This window comes from Anser anser (genome assembly GCF_964211835.1).
Source record: "Anser anser genome assembly, chromosome: 3".
Lineage (NCBI taxonomy): Eukaryota > Metazoa > Chordata > Aves > Anseriformes > Anatidae > Anser > Anser anser.
Window position 1 is genome coordinate 79,764,850 of NC_139722.1, and position 23,608 is coordinate 79,788,457.

The 23,608-nt window shown below is 34.9% G+C and overlaps 1 protein-coding gene across 5 annotated transcripts in view; it reads right to left on the bottom strand.

The window, feature by feature from the left end:
* Positions 1-23,608, bottom strand: part of SIPA1L2 (signal induced proliferation associated 1 like 2) — a 138,703-nt gene that overhangs the window by 12,052 nt on the left and 103,043 nt on the right. For 2 of the 5 annotated variants that reach the window (XM_083829588.1, XM_083829590.1), the window contains exons 12-19: positions 23,389-23,484; positions 21,715-21,815; positions 21,231-21,334; positions 18,115-18,503; positions 14,029-14,253; positions 11,284-11,437; positions 8,294-8,513; positions 952-1,083 (exon numbers count right to left, since the gene is read on the bottom strand). In XM_083829588.1, coding sequence (XP_083685714.1) covers positions 952-1,083; positions 8,294-8,513; positions 11,284-11,437; positions 14,029-14,253; positions 18,115-18,503; positions 21,231-21,334; positions 21,715-21,815; positions 23,389-23,484 — 1,421 coding nt within the window. The remainder of the gene's footprint in view (positions 1-951; positions 1,084-8,293; positions 8,514-11,283; positions 11,438-14,028; positions 14,254-18,114; positions 18,504-21,230; positions 21,335-21,714; positions 21,816-23,388; positions 23,485-23,608) is intronic. The other 3 variants (XM_083829591.1, XM_083829589.1, XM_083829592.1) reach the window with 2 other exon arrangements.

Here is a 23,608-nt window from a genome sequence, read left to right on the forward strand (position 1 = left end):
TTTTGATCAAATTGAAATTTAATCACTTCAGACTCAGGGAAGGAATCAGTACCAGAAATATTATTACCACGGTTACTTTTTAGATGAAAAAACAGAACATCTCATCACTAACTTAATAACCTGTTCTCCTCATAAAGTTGAGACCTGTACCTTATATTATATGTGATGATTGCAATAATTTCATCCTTATTCAGATACCTCTGACTTCTCATATATTCACTAGTGAGAGTAATAGCAGATAACAAATGTTGCAGACTTTAGGACAGACCCACGACCTAACCAAAACACTCCTCAGAAATGAAAGAACACAAACACACAACTTCATAGATAGATAGTTTCAAACAATGCAACCACTTATCTGTGTTTATACATTACATGTAGGTCTAGTTGCTAGAGAGGTGAATGAGGTTTTTTCTTAGTTAAACTGGTCTTATAATTTAATAGTGCAAACCTGGTTTATATCCTGCACCTCAAATTCTGCTACTGGAAGGTACAGCATACATTTTTGCTGTTTTACAAGGGCTTATTATGAAAACTGAGCACAGCAACATCATTTGTACTACACATACAAAGTTTATAGAGACGACACAATAAACCCAGATAAGCTGTTACTCACAGTCTGTTTATAAGCATCTAACTTATGTGCTTTGAATCTCACATTCAAAGCATCTGATTTTTTCAATTGACTACAGAGAGCACTTTGGTCCCTAAGTCACTGAATTGTATCTAAGATAGATACTGAGAATATCCAAATATCCCCAATTTTTTCAGTGACAATCTACAGCACTGAGAAGTAATACATCCAAAAGAACAAAAGGGCTTTGGAGGCAAACACTGGATTTTTGTAATTCAAAGTGTGGCTGTACAATATATATGTTTCTTTCTTAAAAAAATAATAAAAAAGAAAATTTGCGTAGTGAACAGTGATCTTTATTCAGTTTTTCCTGTTACCTTCAAACGCTCGTGCAGCATCTACCAGGTGAGACCAGTCTAGCCCTGTGGCAGTGTCTGGCAGGGGCATCAGGCCAGGATCATTGAATTTGGCTTTATCAGATAAGGACCCATCTGAGAACCAGAATTCATCTAAACAATAAACACAATAATTAGTCTTCCTATAACAATGATGTACAGTTAATTTTGAAGCTATTATAACGAGCTGTAAAAAGCATGTATAAGCAATAAGTGCTCATGTTCACTTCTTTTTATCGTTTCCTGTTCAATATTCCGTATGGGTGAAACTACTGTTAAATGCAAGCAGAATAAGATGGGGAGGGTTTCTACAGGTTTTTGTGACACCTTGCACATGATGAGTTCTTAGCATTTTGATGTGAATGCTGTGTGATTAGGCAGCATCCAGTCTTAAAGAATACCATACTAAACCTGAACACTGAGCAGAAAAGTTGCTAGATGCAGTTATATTTTAAAGAAGGCTGTGAACCAACATGAGATATTTATATGCAGAGTTGTATTGTGAAACTTAAATATTACAACTCCAGAAGCAATTTCAAAAATATTATCTGCTTTTCTTTAAATGAATTTGTAAGTTCTAGCCTATATCCAAAACTCACTTTCACATTGAAAATACTACCCTATTAACTTAATATTTTGTGTATCTTAGAATGCAAGGCTTGCATGCTGATCTCTAAGCTTCAGAGCGTGCTGTAACATGTTGTATACTGTAGGTAGTGTATACATTTCAATTAATGTACAATCTATAAAGTTAGTTCAAACATAGCTTTCAGTTATGCAGTCTTTTTAGAAAGATACCATTAGCATACATCATAGCAGAGATGATAATTTTCAAAATCTTAAATAGTTTAACATTTCCATATCTTTCAACAGCAATCTTCACTTTGATCAATGTAAACATTAAAATAAGTATTGCTGAATAAGCATACAGATGTTCTTAAAATTGCATAAAACCCAAATAGATTATTTTAAACTAAAGTTCATCTTAACCATAAAGCTAGTGATGCACATATTGTCCTTTTATTAAATACTGTAGTCAAAACCAAAGAATTTTTGCTTTTATGATGTGTCTACTTGTATTAAATAAAAAGGTCAAAACAGTATTTTTCTTGAATATTTTGGAAGTACAGGACTTGTTTCTTCTTTCCATTTCTTTACTACTGATTAAGACTATAATAATTACTAGCAATGTTTTTGCCAGTACAATACCACACACAAAAATCAATGAAGGGAAAAATGCATGCACACAAACACTCAAGTGGAAGATACATTATAGTGTAAGAAAGTGGCATAGTGGCATTTTGTCATTGTCCTGATACCAATGATAAAAAACACCAAAGTCTATCTGAATGAAAGATTTTTGACCTAAAAATCCCAAAGCAGTAACCTATACAGAATGTTCTATTGCACAGAGCAATGATTAGAGTTTATCATATTCTTTGCAAAAGAAGTGTGTGTGGAGAGTGGTTTGTTTTTAAATCAGGAACATAGCAGTGAAGATTTGCAATCCTCTATCAAAAAAATTAGGAGTCCTGCAAATAAATAGCAATGTGTACGAGGTAGAAATCCTATTTACAGTGGAATTTATCTTGTTCTACAACTTACATGAAAGCATTGTTATATTACAATTGGAAATGATTCGACAAACCTCCGCAGAAAGGTACCCAATACCCATTCTTAGTATGCCAAAGTGGATGTTATATGAAATGGAAAATGCAATGGATAAATGCACTACTCATACATCTGTACAAATATTTTCAGTTTCTTATAAACACACATCAAAACTTATCTAAGGTTACCTTGGGGTGAAAGTACTTTGGAAACTCAACAGCAGAACAGTCTCTGAACTTTTGTGTATGACCTGGGAATTATAAGAACCCTACTTATGGTAGTACAAGTGTTTTATATATCCCTGTTGTGGAAAATAGGCAGAATGCGGTATTTGAAAGCTAGCAAGCCAGCTTTTGGTTCCAGACCAGCAGGCAGGCCCTAAGGGACAGCCCTTGCTTTTGTGTGATCAGCCTACAGAAGCTGACTGTGAAACCTGTCAGGAAGATGCCTGTTCCCAATACATTCTGCTGGCTTTCCAAATTAAAGAGTAGGAGTGATATATTCACCAGCAGTCATCCTTCATTATGCATAGTCTTTGTGAGAACCTCAGTTCACCTTAGGGTAGATCCTATTCAGTCCTGCATAAGCCCTGACAGAGCAACTCAACTGCAGAAAGCCTGCTGGAGTAGGAGATCTGAATACTGATAGCTCTGAAAACTCAGGCACTCATGCTGATGGCTGAAATTATAAGTGGAATAACTGAACAGGCATCAGTGTGCCACCACAGAATAATTAATTTCCAAGATATGAGTTATGGTTTCTTGGGCAATTGGGGGGGAAGAAAAGAGGGAAAGAGTGAAAAGCAGAAAAAGCTCAAATAATGTAGGCCTCTTTGTGCTTTTGAATTTCAGAGAATTGTTTATATTTCAGGAACACTCTCGCTGAGGTTAAATATTTCTATAGTACTGCATTTGAATTTTCTCCCTGATCCTCTTTACCTTGCTGTTGCCTCCACTTTTTCTTTGTATGACTGCCACATCAGCAAACCTGCAGACTACCTGTTGTTTTCCTTTTGGACTTGTGCAAAAGTGACTAGTTACGCTTAACATGCATTTCTCTCCATATCCAGGAACGCATGCCTAATCTCATAGGTCACTATCTTCATTGCCCCCAAGTTTGGTTTTGAAATAATACAGACTTATCCCTTTATTTCCCCTGACGAAACAACAGAAGTGTTATCTTTCAGTTTTAAAGACTATTTTATTTCCTGTACTCCCTTTTGGCACAAAATCATTGATCTTATGATTTTCTGGTCCTTTCATTTATGCCACTTTCTTCCTGTACTTAGGAATTTTCTTTATTTTTATTATTGCTACATAAAAGTATAAAGCATCTTTAAAAGTCTTTATTTTCACCAAAATTATATAGTAAACTCAGTTTCCAATAGAGATCTTAAACTGACTGTCATCAGTCCCACATTCCTCTGTACTCAAAGCATAACTAGTAATACAGAAAGACAACAATTACCCTGCTTCATTTGGAACTGCGATAAATACGTGGAGATCATAGACCATGGAAAAGTATCTGCTATGTACTCCTCACTGTCCTCATAAACTAGTCATGTCATTAAATAAGCACATTATACTCTAAAGATGCTGCAACTGAAGGAACATATAAAGTCATATTTGGACGTAAATCCCAGTGTCTGCTTCCTATTCCTCCTTCCTGCAATCAGCAACTATATGCTCCTTCTAAACAACAGCAGCTTCCTGCCAAACCTTTTCCTTTTTCAGTACTACCTGCAATTGTGCGATGTCTCCCTACAAAGACGTCAGCCTGCTAACAGACTTTCTCATGGAACTATGTTTATGCTACTGTTAGAATAGTGGACATATGCCCCCAATAATTAGTTTTCCTTTCCCTTTTGTTAAAAATACTATGTTTTGGTATAGTGGACTATTCATTGTATGAGAGCCTGTAGAAGATAACATATATACTCCTTTGGTTGTATGAATTACTTAATCAACATTCATTACTTGCTTAATGAAAAACTGATTTCCAAATTGTTCAAGTTGTGTATCACCAATACACAGTGATGCTCTTCTGTTTTGATACTGTTGCTCAGGGATTACAGAGCCCCAGGAGCAGCAGTAAAGAACTCGAGACCACAGGTCGTTTTTTCATGAGCCCTGGCAGTCAAAGGCAAGGGGATTGACAGGGCCAATCAAATCCGGCAAATCAACAGATAGTTGCAGTACTCATGCCACTGCCAGGGGTTTGGCTACTTAGACCACAGGACTCACTTTGAGAAACCTAGTCTGCTAGGGGCTAATAGGGTCCACCTATCAGAGAAGGGGAAGAACATCGGTCATAGGCTTGCCAGGCTCATGAAGAGGGCTTTAAACTAGAGTTGCCAGGAGAGGGGAACCTCAACCCATACCCCTCCTCTCAGTTTGATGCTAATGTCAGTGATAGATGTCCAGAACCTGGAGAAGGGTCATGGGTCAGCAGGAGAGCACCTGAAGAGCAGTACAAAGGAATTCCATCCCACCTTCATCAAGGGCCCAGCTTAAACATCTCTACGCTAATGCATGTAAGCATGGGGAATAAACAAGAGGAATTACAGATGTACACACACCTGCAGGGATATGACCTCATTGCCATTAAAGAGACATGGTGGGACAGCTCCCATGACAGGAGTGTTGGAATGGAAGGACCCTCATCATTGAAAGTATCCTGCACCTTGCTCCTTTCCTCACAGCACAGCAATGTCATGCCAGTGTATTGCTTCAGGCTTTTTTCTTCCCCTATTCTTTCATTATTTCCTAATTGGAGAAGAACACGGTGCTCACAAGCTCAGTCAGACTGCCTCCATATGTCTTCCTGGGTTTCTCTGACATCTTTGTACACTAGTTCTGTATGAGTGGTTTTCATTATTCAGCTGCCATGAATTAGCAAGATGGGGATAGATTTGTACCTGCAACCGTGTATAGTATGCTAGAATCACTCAACATAAACAGCACCATCTCAGGGAATCTTCAGTGTCCCTAAGGTTCTCAGCTACACAAGCTCTGCTTTCTTGTTTAAGTTAAATATATATATATATATACACATTTATATATGAAATGAAAAAATCTTCCTACAGTTGTGTACTGTGTGCAATCCAAAGTGCTCAATTGTCAGAGCTTGCATTTCAGGCTTTACTGAAAGCAACTTTTTTCAGTTCACTTCCTTCAGTCATAAAATAAAAAAAATCCATAGCTTCATTTTCTCATCTCCTTCCCACAGTGAACATCACACAGTTTAAGTTCCTGTTTCCATATTTGCATGGTCATTTTGTCTGCTAATTCTGATTTCTGATTTCAATAATCTGAAACTCTTCAGGCTGCCTATTATGCTTTGTTTTTGATGTTGCTTTGCTTACCTATTGATCACACTCTTCCTTGCTAGAGAGTCTCAAGAAACTTGGTGCTGCCACAATATTTCATGTAATACATGCTGCGTAATACTATGCAAGAATATCTAAAAATGAATTCTGGCCAAAACCACACTATTTCTACTGATTTCTGTAAATACTAAATATTGGTAAAATTAAAATGTTTTAAGATTACAAATGTATGTATTTTACAAAAAATAGTAGCATCACAGCTAGGAATTCTGATATCTGAAACTACAACCTCAAACTAAAAGTATAAATGGAAAAAAACCTCTCACATCACCACTGCAATAGAATTAAGGACCTGCTGTGTGGTCACTACAAAGTCCTTCCTAACAAGAGCCAGAATTAGTTTCTTATATAAAGATAATGACTAAACATTACTTTGAAAATAATAGTGAGCAAGTCATGATTTGTTTGTCTTCAGGTGGCGATTACAAATGACCAATTATATCTTCCTTGAGACAGCCGTTATAAAAGATCCTCTATCACTGGCATTGAAAGGCACTTTTATAGTACAAAACCAGAAGAAGAAAATAGAAACTCTGTATGAAAATAGCGCGAACTACCTTGGCTAACAACAATCAGCTTCATTTTGACTGACAGGATACTAGTTTCACTTTTTTTCCTGCAATGCGTATAAATATCTTTCTGCTTCTAAGCAGCAAGAATGGAAAATAAGATGTGTAAGACAGAGCTAATACACAAACACTAAAATTTCACTGCTGGAGGAGCAGTATACAGCTCAAGTGTAAACCATTAATTGCCTTGTGTCAACCTTCTGAACAAAAGCATGCTGAAGGTTTGATTGCTTTGCAGATTAACCTTTATATCAAACAGCTCTAAAAACACAGGCCTAACATGGCATAAGAAGAAAAAAGGCCATCAGGAAGCCATGTGTATATAGATCCTTAACAGACTACAAAATCTACCGAATTAGTCTCAAATGAAAGAAAATGGATCTTCAGTAAAATCTTTTCAAATTGAACTTATGCTAAAGAGTTTCATTCACCTTGACAGAAGAAAATTTTAAATTTTGGCAAAAGGTACATCAAGCATGCAATCCCAGCTGAAGCAGGAATTTAGCACTTGTTTATGATACCACTTTAAAATGAACCAGTGCGCAGTACATGAACTTCAATATCAGACCCGAAGCCACTATAAGTAGGAATGAGGTTTTTTTCATAGAAAACTTATTTCTGAAAGTTAGCAACTGACTGCTAGTGCCTGAAAGACATGATGAATGACAGAGAGGTCTATTACTTAAGTCATCTGTCTGTATTCTCTCTGGATATGGGTCTGTAAGCGTCCTTAATGTTTTCAAGAAATCCACCCACAGTTTCTTAACTATGGACTTCAAAGTCCACAGTTGTTCTACTATTTTTGTAAACTGCAGTCAGCTGTGATACAATATTAAAGTTGCTAATTAAAAGTGTTTCTTTTTTCCTAGATTCTAGATTATGGGTCAAAGTAAAATAACTGAGAAGAGATTTAGCATTTAAAAAAACCACAATTTACTCTTATTAAGTATATAAATATGGATATGTAGCCTACATGTATGTATCTGCGTACATAGATTTTGGCTCTGGTACATAAGCACAAGAATTTCACAATTTCCTTTTCAGTAATTTATTTTTTTTTATATGAAAATCATGAAAATTACCAAGCTCTCCATAAAAGTACTACAACCATTATAATCCATCACTCCATATTGGAAAATATGATAAAGATCTTGCTTCTGAAGAACATCACAAATGAAGATACACCTTCATTAAATAATTTTAACTTAGCACCCCAAACTAGTCTTTTTTTTTTGATTATTGAGAAGGCAGTGTCATTTGCAAAGGTTTTCCTAATATTAAAAAAGTATCAGCAGATCCAGTTTTGAGATTGGAGATGACAACTATCACACATTTCCTTTTAAGATGTTACCAAAAGGATCGTCTAAGCTCTCCTATTTAACTATAATGAAATATTCATGAATATATTCAGTAATTTGAATGTGCACACACACAAGGAAACAAAACAGGCCAGATTGGCTTAATTAGGTCACCACTGGAAAATAAAATTATAACCAGAAATCTTCAGACAACTGTTTGTTGTCTGTCACTGGTCTCATGAAAATATCTTGGCACGTGAACCCTGTCTTCAAACATAAATCTGAATTGATCACCAAGACAAGCGTAAGTATGTACTGCTGACCAAATATGCTTTTATTAGAAGACTGATGTGACATTTCAAAATTTTCCCTCATAAGTAAAATCTAACTTAATATTTGGTGACTTGTTTGACTTTATTACAAATATTCTAAACTCAACAATAACAGCAATCACTTACTTCTCAGATTTCCCATTCCAGGAGTCAGGCTCATTCTGGGAGGCAATGTACTGTGGTATGGTGGAGTAGTGCTGAATAAGATGTCATTTGGTAGAGCCTGGTCTAGCATTGAACTTCGAGAGCTAGCATATGAAGATCCTCTTCGATTGCTACATATACTCTCATCAGATAGGGTACGATAAAGCGTCCTCCGTGGAGAAAGGTTTCCATAACATGAAAACTAAACATCAAAATATGAAGATATAAGAACTAGTATTACTGGTTAAAATAATTTACAGCACCATATCCCATTATCCGTTCTTTGGAGTGTTTTTTTGGGCATTCTGGAATTCTTGAGCTAATACGGAAGGATCAGAGATTTCTTCCATCACATCAGCTCTTCTGAGGCCTCAAAAGAGTTACTGAATTGGGTTTTCGTACTTTCTCTTGATATTTTGGAACATATCACCATGAATTAATCAGATATTGTGCAGCTTTATTAATTCTGAAATGTTAAATGAAACCTCCATAGCCTCATGACAGCAAATTTTTCCAGAAATACATATATAAGGTTACCAACTCTGGTAACGTTTATTCAAGACTATACATACAACTGTTTGATTTTAATTTGAAATGACTATGCTTTAATACTAAGCATTCTGAACTGATATATGGTGCAATATAATTTATTGGGAGACAAAAGTAATTTGAGACACTGCATCTCTCCAAATATCATAAAATAGCTTCAGAAAATACAATAATAGAGTTTAGTGAAAATTTTTATATGTATTTCAAAAAGCTATTTAAACCACAACCTGAACATCTACAGTAAAACAAGATGTTATTGTAGTGTAAAACTGGGCCATTCCACTTCATAAGTCATTCTTCAGTACTGCAAATCCAGTTATTTTTCACATCTACAAACTTCAGTTATTGCCTTAATTATTTTAACTGGATTGTCTTGCATATAACAATTTAATATCCTGTCCTATTTTCCCTCTAATCAATTATGAGTAGCTCACTCTCTAGGCAGAATGTATGCTTAAGAGTAGCAGCTTTCTGAAACAGTGAATCACATTTTTAATCATTTTTAACAGAGTTAAAAATATTTACGTTATTATTTTTGACAAAACTTACTTTGTGAATATTTCTAAAAAGAATAGACAAATGTTCAATCATGCCACAAGAAACTTTGCCTTTGCAAAATAGTTAAATATACTTCATACACTTAGTTCAAAAGAGCATCTATCTTGAAGACAATATAGAAAATGCTCAGTTGTTAGAATGGTTAATTATGTCCCAAAGAAAACTGAGGCAGATATTCAGATTCTAACCTAGGAAAGCATCAAAATACTTCCGGGGAAAAAAAAGACATTAGTTCTAGAGATTTGGCTGAAATAGATGTTGGAACGAACATAAGACCAAGGTTGTATTTTAACACTTGCAAAATAACTACATTAATAGGCAAAAAGCAGCAGTCCTAAATGACTGGATAGAGGACATACACAACATCCTTATGTGAATGGATATCCAAATGCCAAAACCCTCTGAGTCTAATTAGGGACCACGTTGGGCAAAGGGTTGAAAAGCTCCACACACTGAATCCAATTCTCTTTCCTGCACTTGAAATTCCCAGCAAGCATTCTGCCACGATTCTTGACTGTTACTCAAGCCTCCCAACCTCATATTGCATCTTTCATCTAAAAAAAATGGTCAGTAGCTATCCAAACATATTAAACATTAATTGTTGAAGCTTTACAAAGTTTCCTTTCGGGACATGACAAAAAATTGAACATTACCCGTTCTATAGGTTTCATTATTCTCTGACCTATGAAGAAGGATCTATGAAAAATGTGATTTGATTCTGTAGAATTCTCAAAGTTCCTTTCTGGTTTGCTGTCAAAGTCAACTAGCCAAGCTATAGTAAAGTAACTGCCCTCTACGGAGGGCACAATCAAAGACTGGATACTGCTAATTCCTATGGCTGGGGATCCCCTGCAAATCAGGGCCTGTGGTGTTTCTTCCTTGGATATCCTGGGAAGAGAAGGGTACAGCAGTAATTTATCTTAGGATGGTTACACCTCCTCACTCTTTGGTGTTTCATACTTAAGTACCCAGAAACATTAGCCGTTCTTGAAATCATCACAGAAAGCCAATTATTGTATCAAGCGTAACTCATAAAGACCTCTAGGATGTTATTAATGAGAATTCAAAGACATACAACACACATACTTAACATACTGTAGTTTAAAGGTGCATATGATCTGAATTTTAAACTCAACTCTGCACTTAAGAGTATTCCCATGTGTTACTTCTGTTCAGATATGTTATTTAGCACATTGTATAAACACAGTGGGTTAAGACAGCATTGAATTAATATTTAAGTGTGACAATTATCTCAAGTAACTCAATTGCTTACTGCTTTCTAACACATTAAGCACCGAATTCAGAATCATGCATACTTTGAAAAGTAGTAAATATTTAATTCTCTATCCACTTTTTGTGAAGTTTTTAACATTACTGATTGTCTTCATACTATATAGACCTATGCTCTCCACTAGCACTGACAATTATGTCTTTTGAGCAGTTCCCACTGGTGTCTATGTGGAATTGTAATTCAGAATTGTTAGTAGTGAGTAGCATAGAACAGAGGAAAGGGGGCTACTTTTATTCCTATGCCTAAATATCATTTGAGGTGTATAAATGTAACCATTCAACCTTGAAAATGCTACTCTTAGCCTTTGAAATTATAATTAACTTGCTCAACCTTTACAGCTAAGCAGAGTCATACTTAGACTAATACTGTATTTCATACATAATCAAAGTAGGTATAATTTCCATCTTGTGGAAAATGATGTTTTGGGACTTATGGTCAGTATTCGTAGCATCCCCATGGAATATACTTAGTTTGCACAAAGTGATATTGCCTTCTCTATAGCAATTTTGGGAATACCAGAAAATAAATTTCTAACATAATTATGCCTGGGATACATGCCAACAAAGTAGCTAACCTTTCTCCTCCCTTCCTCTGCAGAGAGGCTTTCTGGCAGCATCAACTTCAGAAAATCTTCTTTGGATAACACTTGTTGGCTTTCGACAATGGCATTCCTCACGGAAGTTTGAAGTGGACTCGATGCAGACACAGCATCAATATCATCATACACTCTGTTGAAACAATTGGTGTTTTTAGCAAAATAAGCAATAGCGCTCATGGACTTGAAAGACTACGTTTATTTTCAGTCACAAAGTAAAACTTGTTAAAATTACCTCATGACAGAGCATGCTTTTATTTAGAACATGTTCTAGTCATTTCATACAAAACTGTTTGTGGGTTCAAGATGAAATTCTTAAACTACTGAAAAACCAACATTAAGGAATTCTTCAGAACAAAAAACAAAAAATGCTTGTTTCTCCCAGCCTTCCTCTCTCCCTTTTTGCACACCACATTGCTAAGGCTGTATTTATAGCAGCATTTCCAATAGTTCCTCACAAATCAAAATACATAAATATATTTTTTACTTCCTTAGCAAGTAAGAAAATCAATATTTTTTAGTGTGACATTGTATCCAGCTTTACAATCTGACAAAATTACTATGGTCATCAATGGCAATGTTTGAAGAAGATTTGTAATCTATTGTGCCATGTGCCAAGTGTGTTTTATTATCAGCAATTTCATAAAGCTGTTTGGACAAATAAAACAGCTGTCTTCTTTAATTATCAGTATATAAAAATGTATTTACAGTCAACAAAGGACTGTCAAACTGAATTACCATCTTTCACATTCCCTCCAGTGAGAAAGGAGAGAATTTTAACAGGTTTACTCTGGAAATGCAATCTAAGGAACCAGAGATTCCCAATCACACAGAACATGCATTTGAAGCCATTACTCACTGTCAAGTGCAGCATAATCAGTGACTCTGTCCTCAGCAGAGAGGAAACAAGCTTTGCTACGGTAAAGTGTAATTCTCGGTGAATTATATCCTATAGTGGCACAACATTCAGCAATTGACCTGATTTTCATCATCATTGCTAATTAGAGATGTTATTTTATTTCAACATAATTATCCTCAGAGGGATATTTCCTCTCTGTGATGTACAGAAAGCTTTCCTAGAAAGAGGTGAAGCGACACTCTAAACCATAGAAAAATCTGAAAGTATTTTCTGGTATATGAAGTGCTGCCATATTCAATTAATATTTCTTAAACTGAACTAGCTCTTGAAGATGCTTTTCAAAATTACTGTGGTTTTAGTCTAAATGCCATGCTTCATTATGCAATTTTGTTCTAAGGGTTCTATTCGAAATAAAGAGAAATTTTTTCAGGGGTTCATCAACATCAAAATGCAAAAAGCTAAAGGAATCAGTGAAGCTACCATTTTCCAAATGCGAGTACCACTATGACTAAACTATTCAATAGATGAAAACATGAAAAAAAAATCACCAATACAATACCATGAAGAAATACAAATAACCAGGACAGCTTTTTTTTTTTGTTTGTTTCACTTTTGAGAATAAGGAATTTAAGAGCTTGACTTCAAGTTTATATTTCCTAGTAAAAATATTCTAGTTTATATTTTTAAATATGAATTTTACCATAACTATGCACATAAATAGAATACAAGGTATTAGATGCAAATACCATATTCCCATTAAACAGAGTAATTTTATATTAAACATTTGAAAATCAGGTACTGCATGTCACTGTGTCAATTTGTCAAGATATATAGGCCTGACTGATTTATTGAGATGTAGCACTAAATAGCTTATGCACAAAAAGAAAGCAAGGAGGTTATCAAAGAAGATGGTTTTGAAGATTAAGGAATTTAAAAGTTTGTTTCAAACAGCAGATTCAAACATTTATTACTGCTGAAGTACTGGGTAAGTTTCATCTCTATCTTTATTTGAGGTACTGCATCTTTTCCTTTGAGTGAAACATTTTTATTTTGTCTATGACTAACACATTCCTAATGGGTTATTCCTCCGTTAAGCTGTACATACAGCTGCTTATTAGAACTGATCTGAGTACCTTTGATTAAATGTCACTTCCTATAAAAAAAATGTAGTGTGAGCCTGCACATTTTGCAGAATCTCTTTAAGAGAATCAGATATATCCACACTTAAACTTTGTCTTGTGGGGTCCCAACCACCAGTTGCTATCTATTCATTAAAATCAGTCAGAAAAAGATACACACAAACCACTAAAATACCTCCAACAGGCACTATTTTTTTAATTGCCTACATAGATTACTGCTATGTTTATGGGCATGTCTGCCATTTCTAATGTATTAGCTGATGTATTAGGCAACAAGATAGGAAGGTTTAATACAGAAACATCAGGAAGTAAGCTTTTTTGAATTAACTGCAATGTTCTGAAGACTTCCAGAACAAGTCTTTTGACACAATAAAATTGTGGCTTTACAACTGTTTCCCAGAGATTTGAAAAGGAGATTCAAAATGTTTGGCATAACCTTACGGTTTTCCCTCTACACACTTTCAGAAATTTCTTTCAGCGTGCTTTATTAGAGAAATGGAAAAAAGGTGCAGCTAGATAGAAAAGATGAGAAACCAGAAAAAGGTGCATCCTGCAGTTATTGTCCCTTTTTCCTTTTTTGGATGGGCATCTGACATATAAAGGTACAGAAATAAACCAAACATTTACAAGTCAAATGGCATCTGTATTTTTTCATCTTTTGATCCTATTTTAAAATATATTTTCTTTTCCCTCCTGTCCCAAACAAAGTTGAAACAGAATTCTTACTCATGGCATTCAGAAATTTCAGATTCTTCAGGTGTAGGACTTCCTTCTGATTTTTTCCATCCAATGACGTATTTACTCACTGCTCCTTGTCTGTGGTATGGTTTTGAAACCGACCCAGAAATCTGTTGACTACTACTCTGTGACACTATATAGACTTTGGAGGTATCTAGGGAGCCACTCTTTTTAGAGCAATGTGTTGATGGGCTTCCTGAATGATGTGACCCACTGAAAAATAAAGAAAACACACAAGCAAAAATGAAATCCACTACGCAAAACAACAAATCAGAAACTCTTCACCTTATACTCAGCTATCTTTTTTAATGTTAACTTTTTCTCAAGGTAAAATAGAGGCAGCATCATCAGTAATTTTCTACATAGCAGCAGCATACACATTAAAATTCTTTGATAATAGAATAATGATGAGTTTTTAAAACAAGTAACATATAATTCAACATGCTGAAATGTCAACACAAACTGATGTGAATTAAAATTTAAGAACTAAATTTAATACATATATAGGATTTGTATGTGTAATTTTCAGTAAATATGTATACATGCATTATTAATGCTATAATTCAATTTACATCAAGAACTACATAAGGAATTACTCCAAACATCTCTCTGATTATAAAACTTCTATAGCTTACCACTTCAAGTTATTTTTTCCTGTTCATGCCAGTTTAAATCTAGTCTTTCATTCAGTACTGTTGAGAATTTTATATTAACAGAAGTAAATTCTAGTTCAACAATAGTTCTCTAGATGATTATAATAGTCTCTTTTATTACAAATAATAGCACTAGTAGGCACTAATGTAGCCTTTTACTGAAGGCTCTCAAAATGATTTAAAATGAACTAAAACAAACCCTTCCTTGAAGAATAAAGTTCTTTTCATCATGCAGTTGAAGTAACCAAAGCATTCATAAACCAAATAGCTTGCCTAAAACTAGAGATTGGAACCTGAAGCAGCTACAAATACCAAACATAGTTCTACCTTTTAATCCAATCCCAAGACCATTAGATTCATCCACAAAAGATCAGAAGGTGTTGCTCAAAGTGTAAGAGGCATGTCTACTTTACTGTCCAAACAAAGTCAAATACAAGCAATGCACATGCAAAGATGTCATTAGATCAAATTAAACTGCTTGACATGAAATAAAGTTCAATCATTAAGGCAGTGGATTACTATTTTTTTTATGAAAGTATGTACATTTAATCTTAAAAACAACTAATTTTCTTTCCTTTCTTCCCCCTTTCCACCACAGAAGTAGAAACAAGATTATGAAGTTTTGGGGGGAAGACAATATCGCAAGTGATGTTAAAAACAATAAGGTTGCTCCAGCTTATCCTTGCAAATATGTGAAGACGGGATATAAAGACATAGTGAAGGAAACAATTCAGTTATGAAAAACTGAAATCTAAAGTTGAAGCAAGCATTGAAGCACAATGTAAAAAAAACATAGATTGACATCAAGAACACTATCCAAAGGATTTTAGACTTCTATTTGCAACTAAACCCAAGAAAAACAGAGCATCCAACTTTATTCTGTAGATTTTAAATAACAGGACATTTTTATGAAGTAAAGAAATAAATTGCCTACAGAAATCTGCTTTTAGATCATGAGTTCGATGCAATGGTTGAAACAAACAATGTATAGTCTCGGCATCCAAATGGTAATGATAGTCTATGTAAGAAACAAAGCAAAACTAAAGGCAGTGGAGCTGTTTCAGCTACAGTAACCCAAACGTATTTCATAATTCATATGCATACTGACAATAAAATAGGAGAGAGAAAACCATTAACAACATGGCTGTGAGACATAATGTTGTGCATAGCTCCAGTCAGTCCTGTAGTCTGAAATACTGTTTCACACAGCAGGCTTAATTCTCAGACTTTAGTATTAGTTTTTTCAGGGGCTTCCTTATCTGATCACATTAGAGAATCAGACCAGTATTTCCAAATGACATCTTTCCTGCATATTGCGTTTCATTTACTCAATAAGCAGAATAGAGTTTTAATAGGGAAAATGTTATATTTATAGAGCAATTACTTTCCGGTCTGTGGTCTTGTGTCTAAGTTTTACACTGTTTAGCTGTTGTAGAATACATTTATTGTTTAACATTTATAGAGCAGTTGTGAATAAATTCCTCATTCAGGTTAGAGCTTCATCATTATAGATTATGAACCAGTATGAACTTAATTTCTAACCAGTTAGAAAATATACATGGGATTTGGCAGTAGATATCACAACACGTTAACTCAACCTTCTGTCTATTTGAACACTGTGTTGCAGCATCACAGCCATAAAATGAGATTTTTTTTTTTAAATAATTTTACAGTTGGATTTAAAGGCTGATAGAACCTATACCAGCACCTACAGGCTTACATTATTTACCACTCTAGTATAATATGAAGGAAATGTAAGCAAAGTTTAAATAAAACAGTTGGGTCATGTAATGCAAGTCTGACATTTTCCTGTAGCAAAAGCATTTGGCACACAGATTAGAAGCTGATCATTTGAAAACATTGCTATTGCCAAAGTGGAATTGGTCACTCCTAATGTAAGTTATCTTCTCAACAATAATTACTACTTCGTAAATGCCTGGATAAACTCACTTAAAATCTATATGCTTTTTTTTTCCTCCCCAGATATATAATATTTATTCCATATAAATGAACATGAGAATATTTAATAGCTGCGTGGCACTTTAAATATGATAGCTGCCACACAAGTGCTGAAAATGCATATTCTAGCCATTAGGAATCTATTGCAGCCCATTATGATGAAGTCCCAGAAACACAGAGCTTATTTCTTCCTAATCTATAAAACTAAATCTCAATGCCTATAAAGCAGAGTAAATCTGGAGCTTCTACTTTATCACAGATGTAGTGAAAGAATGTGAAAGCATGTACCTACTTTTCACAACAGCCTATACTGCAAGTCAATACTATCTTCCGTAACTTGTGAAAAGAATTCTAACTCATTGTAAGTATACAAAACTAATTCAATCACGGTAGCATATAAAGACATGATGATATTCTTTTGTTATTTTCCTATACTAATTGACATTGAAAACAGAAAATTCAGAGGGAAAGAACAAGCAATTTTCTTATAATCCTTTACAGAGTAAAAACCTTCACACAGAGACCAAAGCTCCAGCTTCAAAGTCCCCATAAAATGGGAATTGGAAAATAAAGGCAACCAGCTGTAAAAGTGTACTTTCAGTTTGCTTCATAATAGATGTACCATACACACATTCCATTGGTAACAAAAAGAAGAGCGCACACAATTAGAAATCCAGATCGAGAAACAAAATTGTAAAGTATACACCATAATAATGCAAATTAGGGTGGATGGTATGCTACGAAGCTTCACTATATGTAAAAATTGTCCGTTGTAATTTCTTTGATTTCCTTCATCATTAACTCCAATATAATTTGTTGTACAGTATGTATTGTAGTATTGTATTCCTTCACAAGTATGTGAAGGAAGTTCTGGGGGAAAAAAAAAGATATTAGTATCTTTTGGTGGTGTCAAAATAATACAGCTGGGGTGTTTGGACCTACTACACTCATAACTGAGAAATAGAGAAGGAATGACTATTTTTAAATGTAATGCAAAGTATTATGAAAACATCTTATGCTGATGGATAGTAACTTACAGTTTCCTTCTTTATCAATGAAAGTAAAGTTGCAAGTTTTCTAACATTTAAGATCTCAGATGATTACAGGTAGTACACATTGGTATTGAATACAATATATTTCACAAATACTATAAAAAAAAGAAGAATTCATTTCACTTTTACTCAGGGATATTTTCCAACTCTGAAAACCTAAGGAATTTCTGCAAAGTTGCATATAAATTCTCCATCAAATCTGGGAGCAGGACTAGTCATGCTTTTTAGGAGGACTCATCAAAAACTGCCTTAAAAATGTTACGCTTCCTCATGTAGGTATTGAATACAACAGGAATCAAAATCAGTTAGGCACACTTTCTTTGAAAGGTAAAGAGAGCAACTGTAACAAAAAAGAATTCTCTGAACATCAATCTGCAGTCCAAAATCCCTAATTTGTAAGAAACACATACCTGGAATGAGAGGAGATTTCACTGAGGTCTCCCATACTGCCTTCAGCTGTATGACTGGTAGAAATAGCAGAGGCATAGCTATGAACAGCATACATTTTAGTTGGCTCCTCATCTAGCCCAGGAGTTTCAGAAGACTCGGTCCACTGCTCAGTACGACAATGTACTCCAGACCTGCTGCCAGCAAGGTGCAAAGGGGCCAGGAGAGGAGCTGGCATACAGGGAGCTGTATCAATTCCACTGTCAGTAGATGCCCCTTTTATATAAGTTAATCCAAGCAGCTCAGGATCCATCAGATCTCCAGAACCGAAGTGTTTTTCATCACTGTTGCTGGATGTATTACTGGATAGGGTATTGCTGCTTGAGTGGCTTGAACAGCTTTTATCTCCAATCTTATCAGCAAGAAGAAACCAAACAGAAAAAGAACCGCCCTCAAGTTAAATTGTAAAATCTTAATTTTCATATAAACTACTGAATTTGTGCCATTCAAAGATCACTTTATTATTTTTACAGTATGCTATAATATAATTACAAAGCATGACAAAAGCTAATTATACCACTAGTTTCTATGAAATGAATTGCACAACAGGCTAGACACACTGGAGGTTGATGTCACTGCAAATAAAAGTGAACATCAGGCTCTATTTCCATCTTATATGGCAAATCATAAGATCACACTTGACTTTTCTGATTATAGGACTTGCTTAACATCCATAAAATTGAGTTTCTGAACAGCTGAAATAAGCATTTGTTAAAGCTACAAGCATTTGTAATTATTTGTTTAAACAAGTTCTACTGCAAATCTGAAGGACACTGAAGACTGAATTAACCTTGGCTTTTTCTCAGTGTGGGTGAAATACGCTGTTTATCGGATCAAATCCAATTGGATGTGTGGCTACTTGAACTGAAGCCAAGTGCAATGTATGTGTACCAGATGAGAGTAACTTAAATCACAGGGCTCCCAACTAAGCATGCAATTGAAGTGGAAGAATTATATCAGGCATTTGTGTCAATGAAGTTTTTGTATTTTGTTCTGTTTCCTGAAAAGAGATTTTATAGAGAGTTGGATTAACTTATCTTTGTGACAGAGTAACCAGAATAAGGGCAGATGGGTTTCTATTCGGCAGAACTAAGTGGGAAGGTAACAAACTTTATTATGAGATCCCCTTCCTAGCAGATGTCTATAAACATAGCTGTTGCTCATACATAAAAGCAGTTAGAAAAGGCAGCTCTTCCAGAAATAACAGCTCTATTCCATATGGGAATTAGCAGGTCTCAAAATTTGAGAAATTATAAAAAAAAAAGTAGGGGTTACATTTGCATTCATCCTAGCCTTTACAAACGGCTGCCTCCTTAAAAATAATGGAACAATTGATAAAAATATGAATGAGCTGTTTTTCCAAAGAGAGAGTTGGAGAAATGTGTCTGGAGAAAAGACGTGTCACTTTGTACTATAATGTAAAATGGAACCAAAGTGAAAAGAAATGGGAAAAAAAGGTCAAAAGACACAATCAGCCTCATAATAGACATAATGAAGAAGACAATGTGTGTATGAACCCTCCCAAAGATTTCCCATATGTTGCTGAGCATACATGTTCAGTTACCCACAACTCTGCAAGCAGCTGAGAATGTGGGAAAAATCTATTGATATAAACACCTTGAACTGTTCAAAGTTCGCTATGGCCATAGCTCAGGGTCATTTTATGCATTTTCTTGTGCCAAAAATTTTTTTTATGAAAGCTCAGTGTGACCCTAATTGTTACATGTTGTTAGATGTTATGTCATGAAGCAAGATTAAAATAAGAATAAAAAGTAAAATCAGGAGGAGATAATCATCCAAGGCAAATAAAAAAAAACCCTGAGGAAATCAAGGATATCAGAATTTCACTGGCTATTCAAAAGATGGCAGAGTGTCAAATGGCAAATTGAGCTCGAACAAAAAGGGGATGCGCAATGCGCAGGTGAATATTACAAGGTCCCTTTACAAGGCGATAACTGTTTTTTTCAGTTTTACACCATATATAAAATGGTCTCATCATGTACGTATTATCTTTGTAATGATACTGGTTCTTACTTTGTAAAATGTAGTTATCTTGCACCTGCATTACACACATGCATATGCATGCAAACATTACCATAAGTCCATCATGAACTTTTTCTGTTCAGAACCCCAGCATCATGAGAGCTGCTATTAGCATAAAAATCTAAGTGAAGCAAACTCAGCATTTAACTTTTGCTTCAGTACTATGATTAACGGTAACTGTTACATATAACGACTGCAGGTTTGGCTATACTTTGGCTTAAGATACAAGGAAGTATTTTTGTACATAACTGTACAACATGATTCTATTTATGACAGTATTTTTTTTTGAGAAGTATCAGGCTAAATTCTCATAAGGAATCAACGTACTTAAGAGAGTTTGGTTTTATATTTTTACCAGTCTAAGTCTAAAAGTATTGTACAGATTCCTACTAACTATAAGAGGTTTTCCATGGAAGTACAAAAGACAACAGAAATAGACCAACCATGTCATTAGTGTAATTTCCATAGTTAAGTCATTTGAGGATTTTGCCATTACTGAGGACAAACCTCTGAACTAGTAGACTAGAAATCTTTTCAGCATTCCCAACATAGAAACTACACATTTACAGTGCTCACTGATAAATACAGCACGTGTATTTTACACATCATGACAAGTGGTAACATAAATGCAACTTTTTTTTTCAGCATATGAAATACTTCACAGATTAAACAAGCCACTATAAATGAAGCTGTAAACACACAGCAGAGTGTAGCCTATATTAGTTAGGCTTTTATCTCCGCAGTGCCCTAGACTGAAGCCCTCTAGGGTTTCTTAGTTTACAAACACAAATTAAGCATGTTCAATTCACCCCTCATCTAGTTAAGCATACTCTGCTTCCCAAAACCCACAGTGGTGTTTGTAAATTACCAAAAGAAATACACCTTAAAAATACATTTAAAACCAGAGTGTTTTTTTTTTAATTTTATTGTTCATTTGTTCGTTTTTGTTGTTTTTTCCTTTTTAATTTTTATTTGTTTAGTGTGGGGTTTTTTGTTTGCTTTAGAGTTTTGAATGACATTAAAGTAAAAGACTTACATGTGAAAGTTTGTTTGGTGACTCCTTGCCACTGCCTTCCTTTTGTAAAGCCCGGTCTTTGTAGGAGCTGAGGACTTTGGTCGATGGTGCATGCCACTTGGTTTCTGCCATAAATAATTGTGTTTTAGTTTCTGAATGCTAAAAAGATGAGTATACTGTACAAAGAAAAGAGCACATGGCTTAGCATCAGGTTTCAAACCCGTATACTCTTTGGAATCAGAGCCGTGCAACTTTGCAGAATTGTTAAGATCTAAACCTGCTTTTCATCATTAACAAAGCTTTCTGAAGTTCAGGAGCAGTTTGGTCAAAATACCACCTAAATATCTCATACCACATTCCATTAGACTGTCTGTAACAGTCCCAGCTTTCATTGTCATATTACTGCTCTTTGGGTATCCAACTGCCATATCAGAACATGGCTGTACTTCACCAAGCACTACATTACAAAGAACATTTCTTTTTAAGATATGGTATGTATTATTACCAGAATGTCTGGTTCCATCCAAAGTTTCCTCTCGTTCTCTGCCTCCTTCACACTCCAGCGAGCCTGTACCTTGGTGTTCATGGAGTAAAGGGGATTGGCACCTTTTAACATAAGCAGAAAATTAAGCTTTTTTTTTTCTTTTTTTTCTATAAAACTATTTACATGATGAACAACAGCACTTTTTACTCTTCAAAGCAAGTATTTTGCAAGTGATTTGTTTAAAGTCATCATCCTTCTCACCAAGCAAGTACCGTAACATTTCCAAACACTAAATAGAAATATTTACATGTAATTTTCTCAACAGTCCACTGTTACGCCTTAAGTGTGAACAGACCAAGACAACACTGAGCTTTCAGAAGAAATGCATTCTTGGGGCTACAATAGCCAAGGTTTTGCAGTCAAGAACTACGTTAACATGTTTAACTGCTTTATAAACTAAGCCCCATGAAAATAACTATTTTTGCAGGATTTCAAATTCATAGCATGTATGAAAGCTAATATTAGATCCACTGTTTTGTATTTTGTATCCATTGCTCTGTCATTTTTATGTAAAATTATGATGTCACTATTGCAGTATTAGAACTATGTAAGATTTGAAGAATCTTAAATACCTGAACTCTAAATTCTCTGGTGGAATTTGCAGAAGTTAATTCACAAAGCAACATACTAAAAGCAAGGTTGTTATAAGTAATTACTGTGCTGGCAAAAGGACACCAGAAAAACTGTAAAAAAAAAAAAAAAAGCAAAAAAGCTACAGTTTTGTTTGAATTATTTCCATATATTTAGCTGCCACAGATTTCACTGAATAACCTGAAATACTTTGAGGAATCTCCAAGATGATGCATATATATCTGCTACATGGACTATCTTATATACAGGCATGCCAGAAGAATATTTTGGTTACAGACGAGGAGCCAAGATAATGTTTTCAGTATTCACATTTTTTCTTAAAAGTAGCTTCCTAAATCCAAATGGAAAGTATCGAATGTTTCTATAATATGCTATGTAGATACTGCCATTGCCCAAATTTTATAACAGAAGTATCATCGTCAGCTACGTTTATACAACAAAGTGATAAAGCAATCTAGAAAGATTTCTCATGCAATATTCTTAAAACATAAGCAGCACACTGGGGTAGTCTTTTCCTAACACATAGCTAATATTTAAAACCTTCAGCATCAAGGGATTAACAGGTATGTGAACATAACATCTACATATTGCAACAGATTTAAAGGGAGAAGAGACCTGAAATATTGCTGCTTTTTTGAGGAGAAATGCTAGGGAATGGATGTCACTGGAACAAGTACAGTAGGAAACAAAACCTTAGAAGACTGTAAAGTTCCTTTTTTAATTAAATACCCTTCCAATAAAACTAAAGGAAGAGAAACTACTATTCAATTCCAGTTCCGTTTTACCAGCTGCTTTCTGTCTTGTTCCTAGGAAAGCAAACCTAAAAATTGTTTATTTACCTGAATTGTAAAATAACAATTTGGTCCTAAAGGGTTAAGTAGTATGACTTTAAAACTTTATTGGCATACAGATTACATTACAGTGAACCTAAGAGTCTTAATATTTTACTAACGGATTTCCCAGATAAATCTATGATACAGAGCATCCACACAGATGTGTGCTTCAGAAAGAAGATGAAACAAGATTAAAAAAAATCATCAATACCCATCATATCCCACTTGCTGTCTCCACTGGCTGCTCCCACTGGGTCCTGGATCACTGGATGAGGACTGGTTGCTTGGAGAACTTCTGTAATGTTGACTAGAATCATTAATGATGCACTGAGATATTTGTGGAGTTTCAGATTTGAACTGTGTTTCTTTTAAACATTTGTTTTTACAAATAATGCATACACAGTACGAATATGTTATGAACATTCATTTGA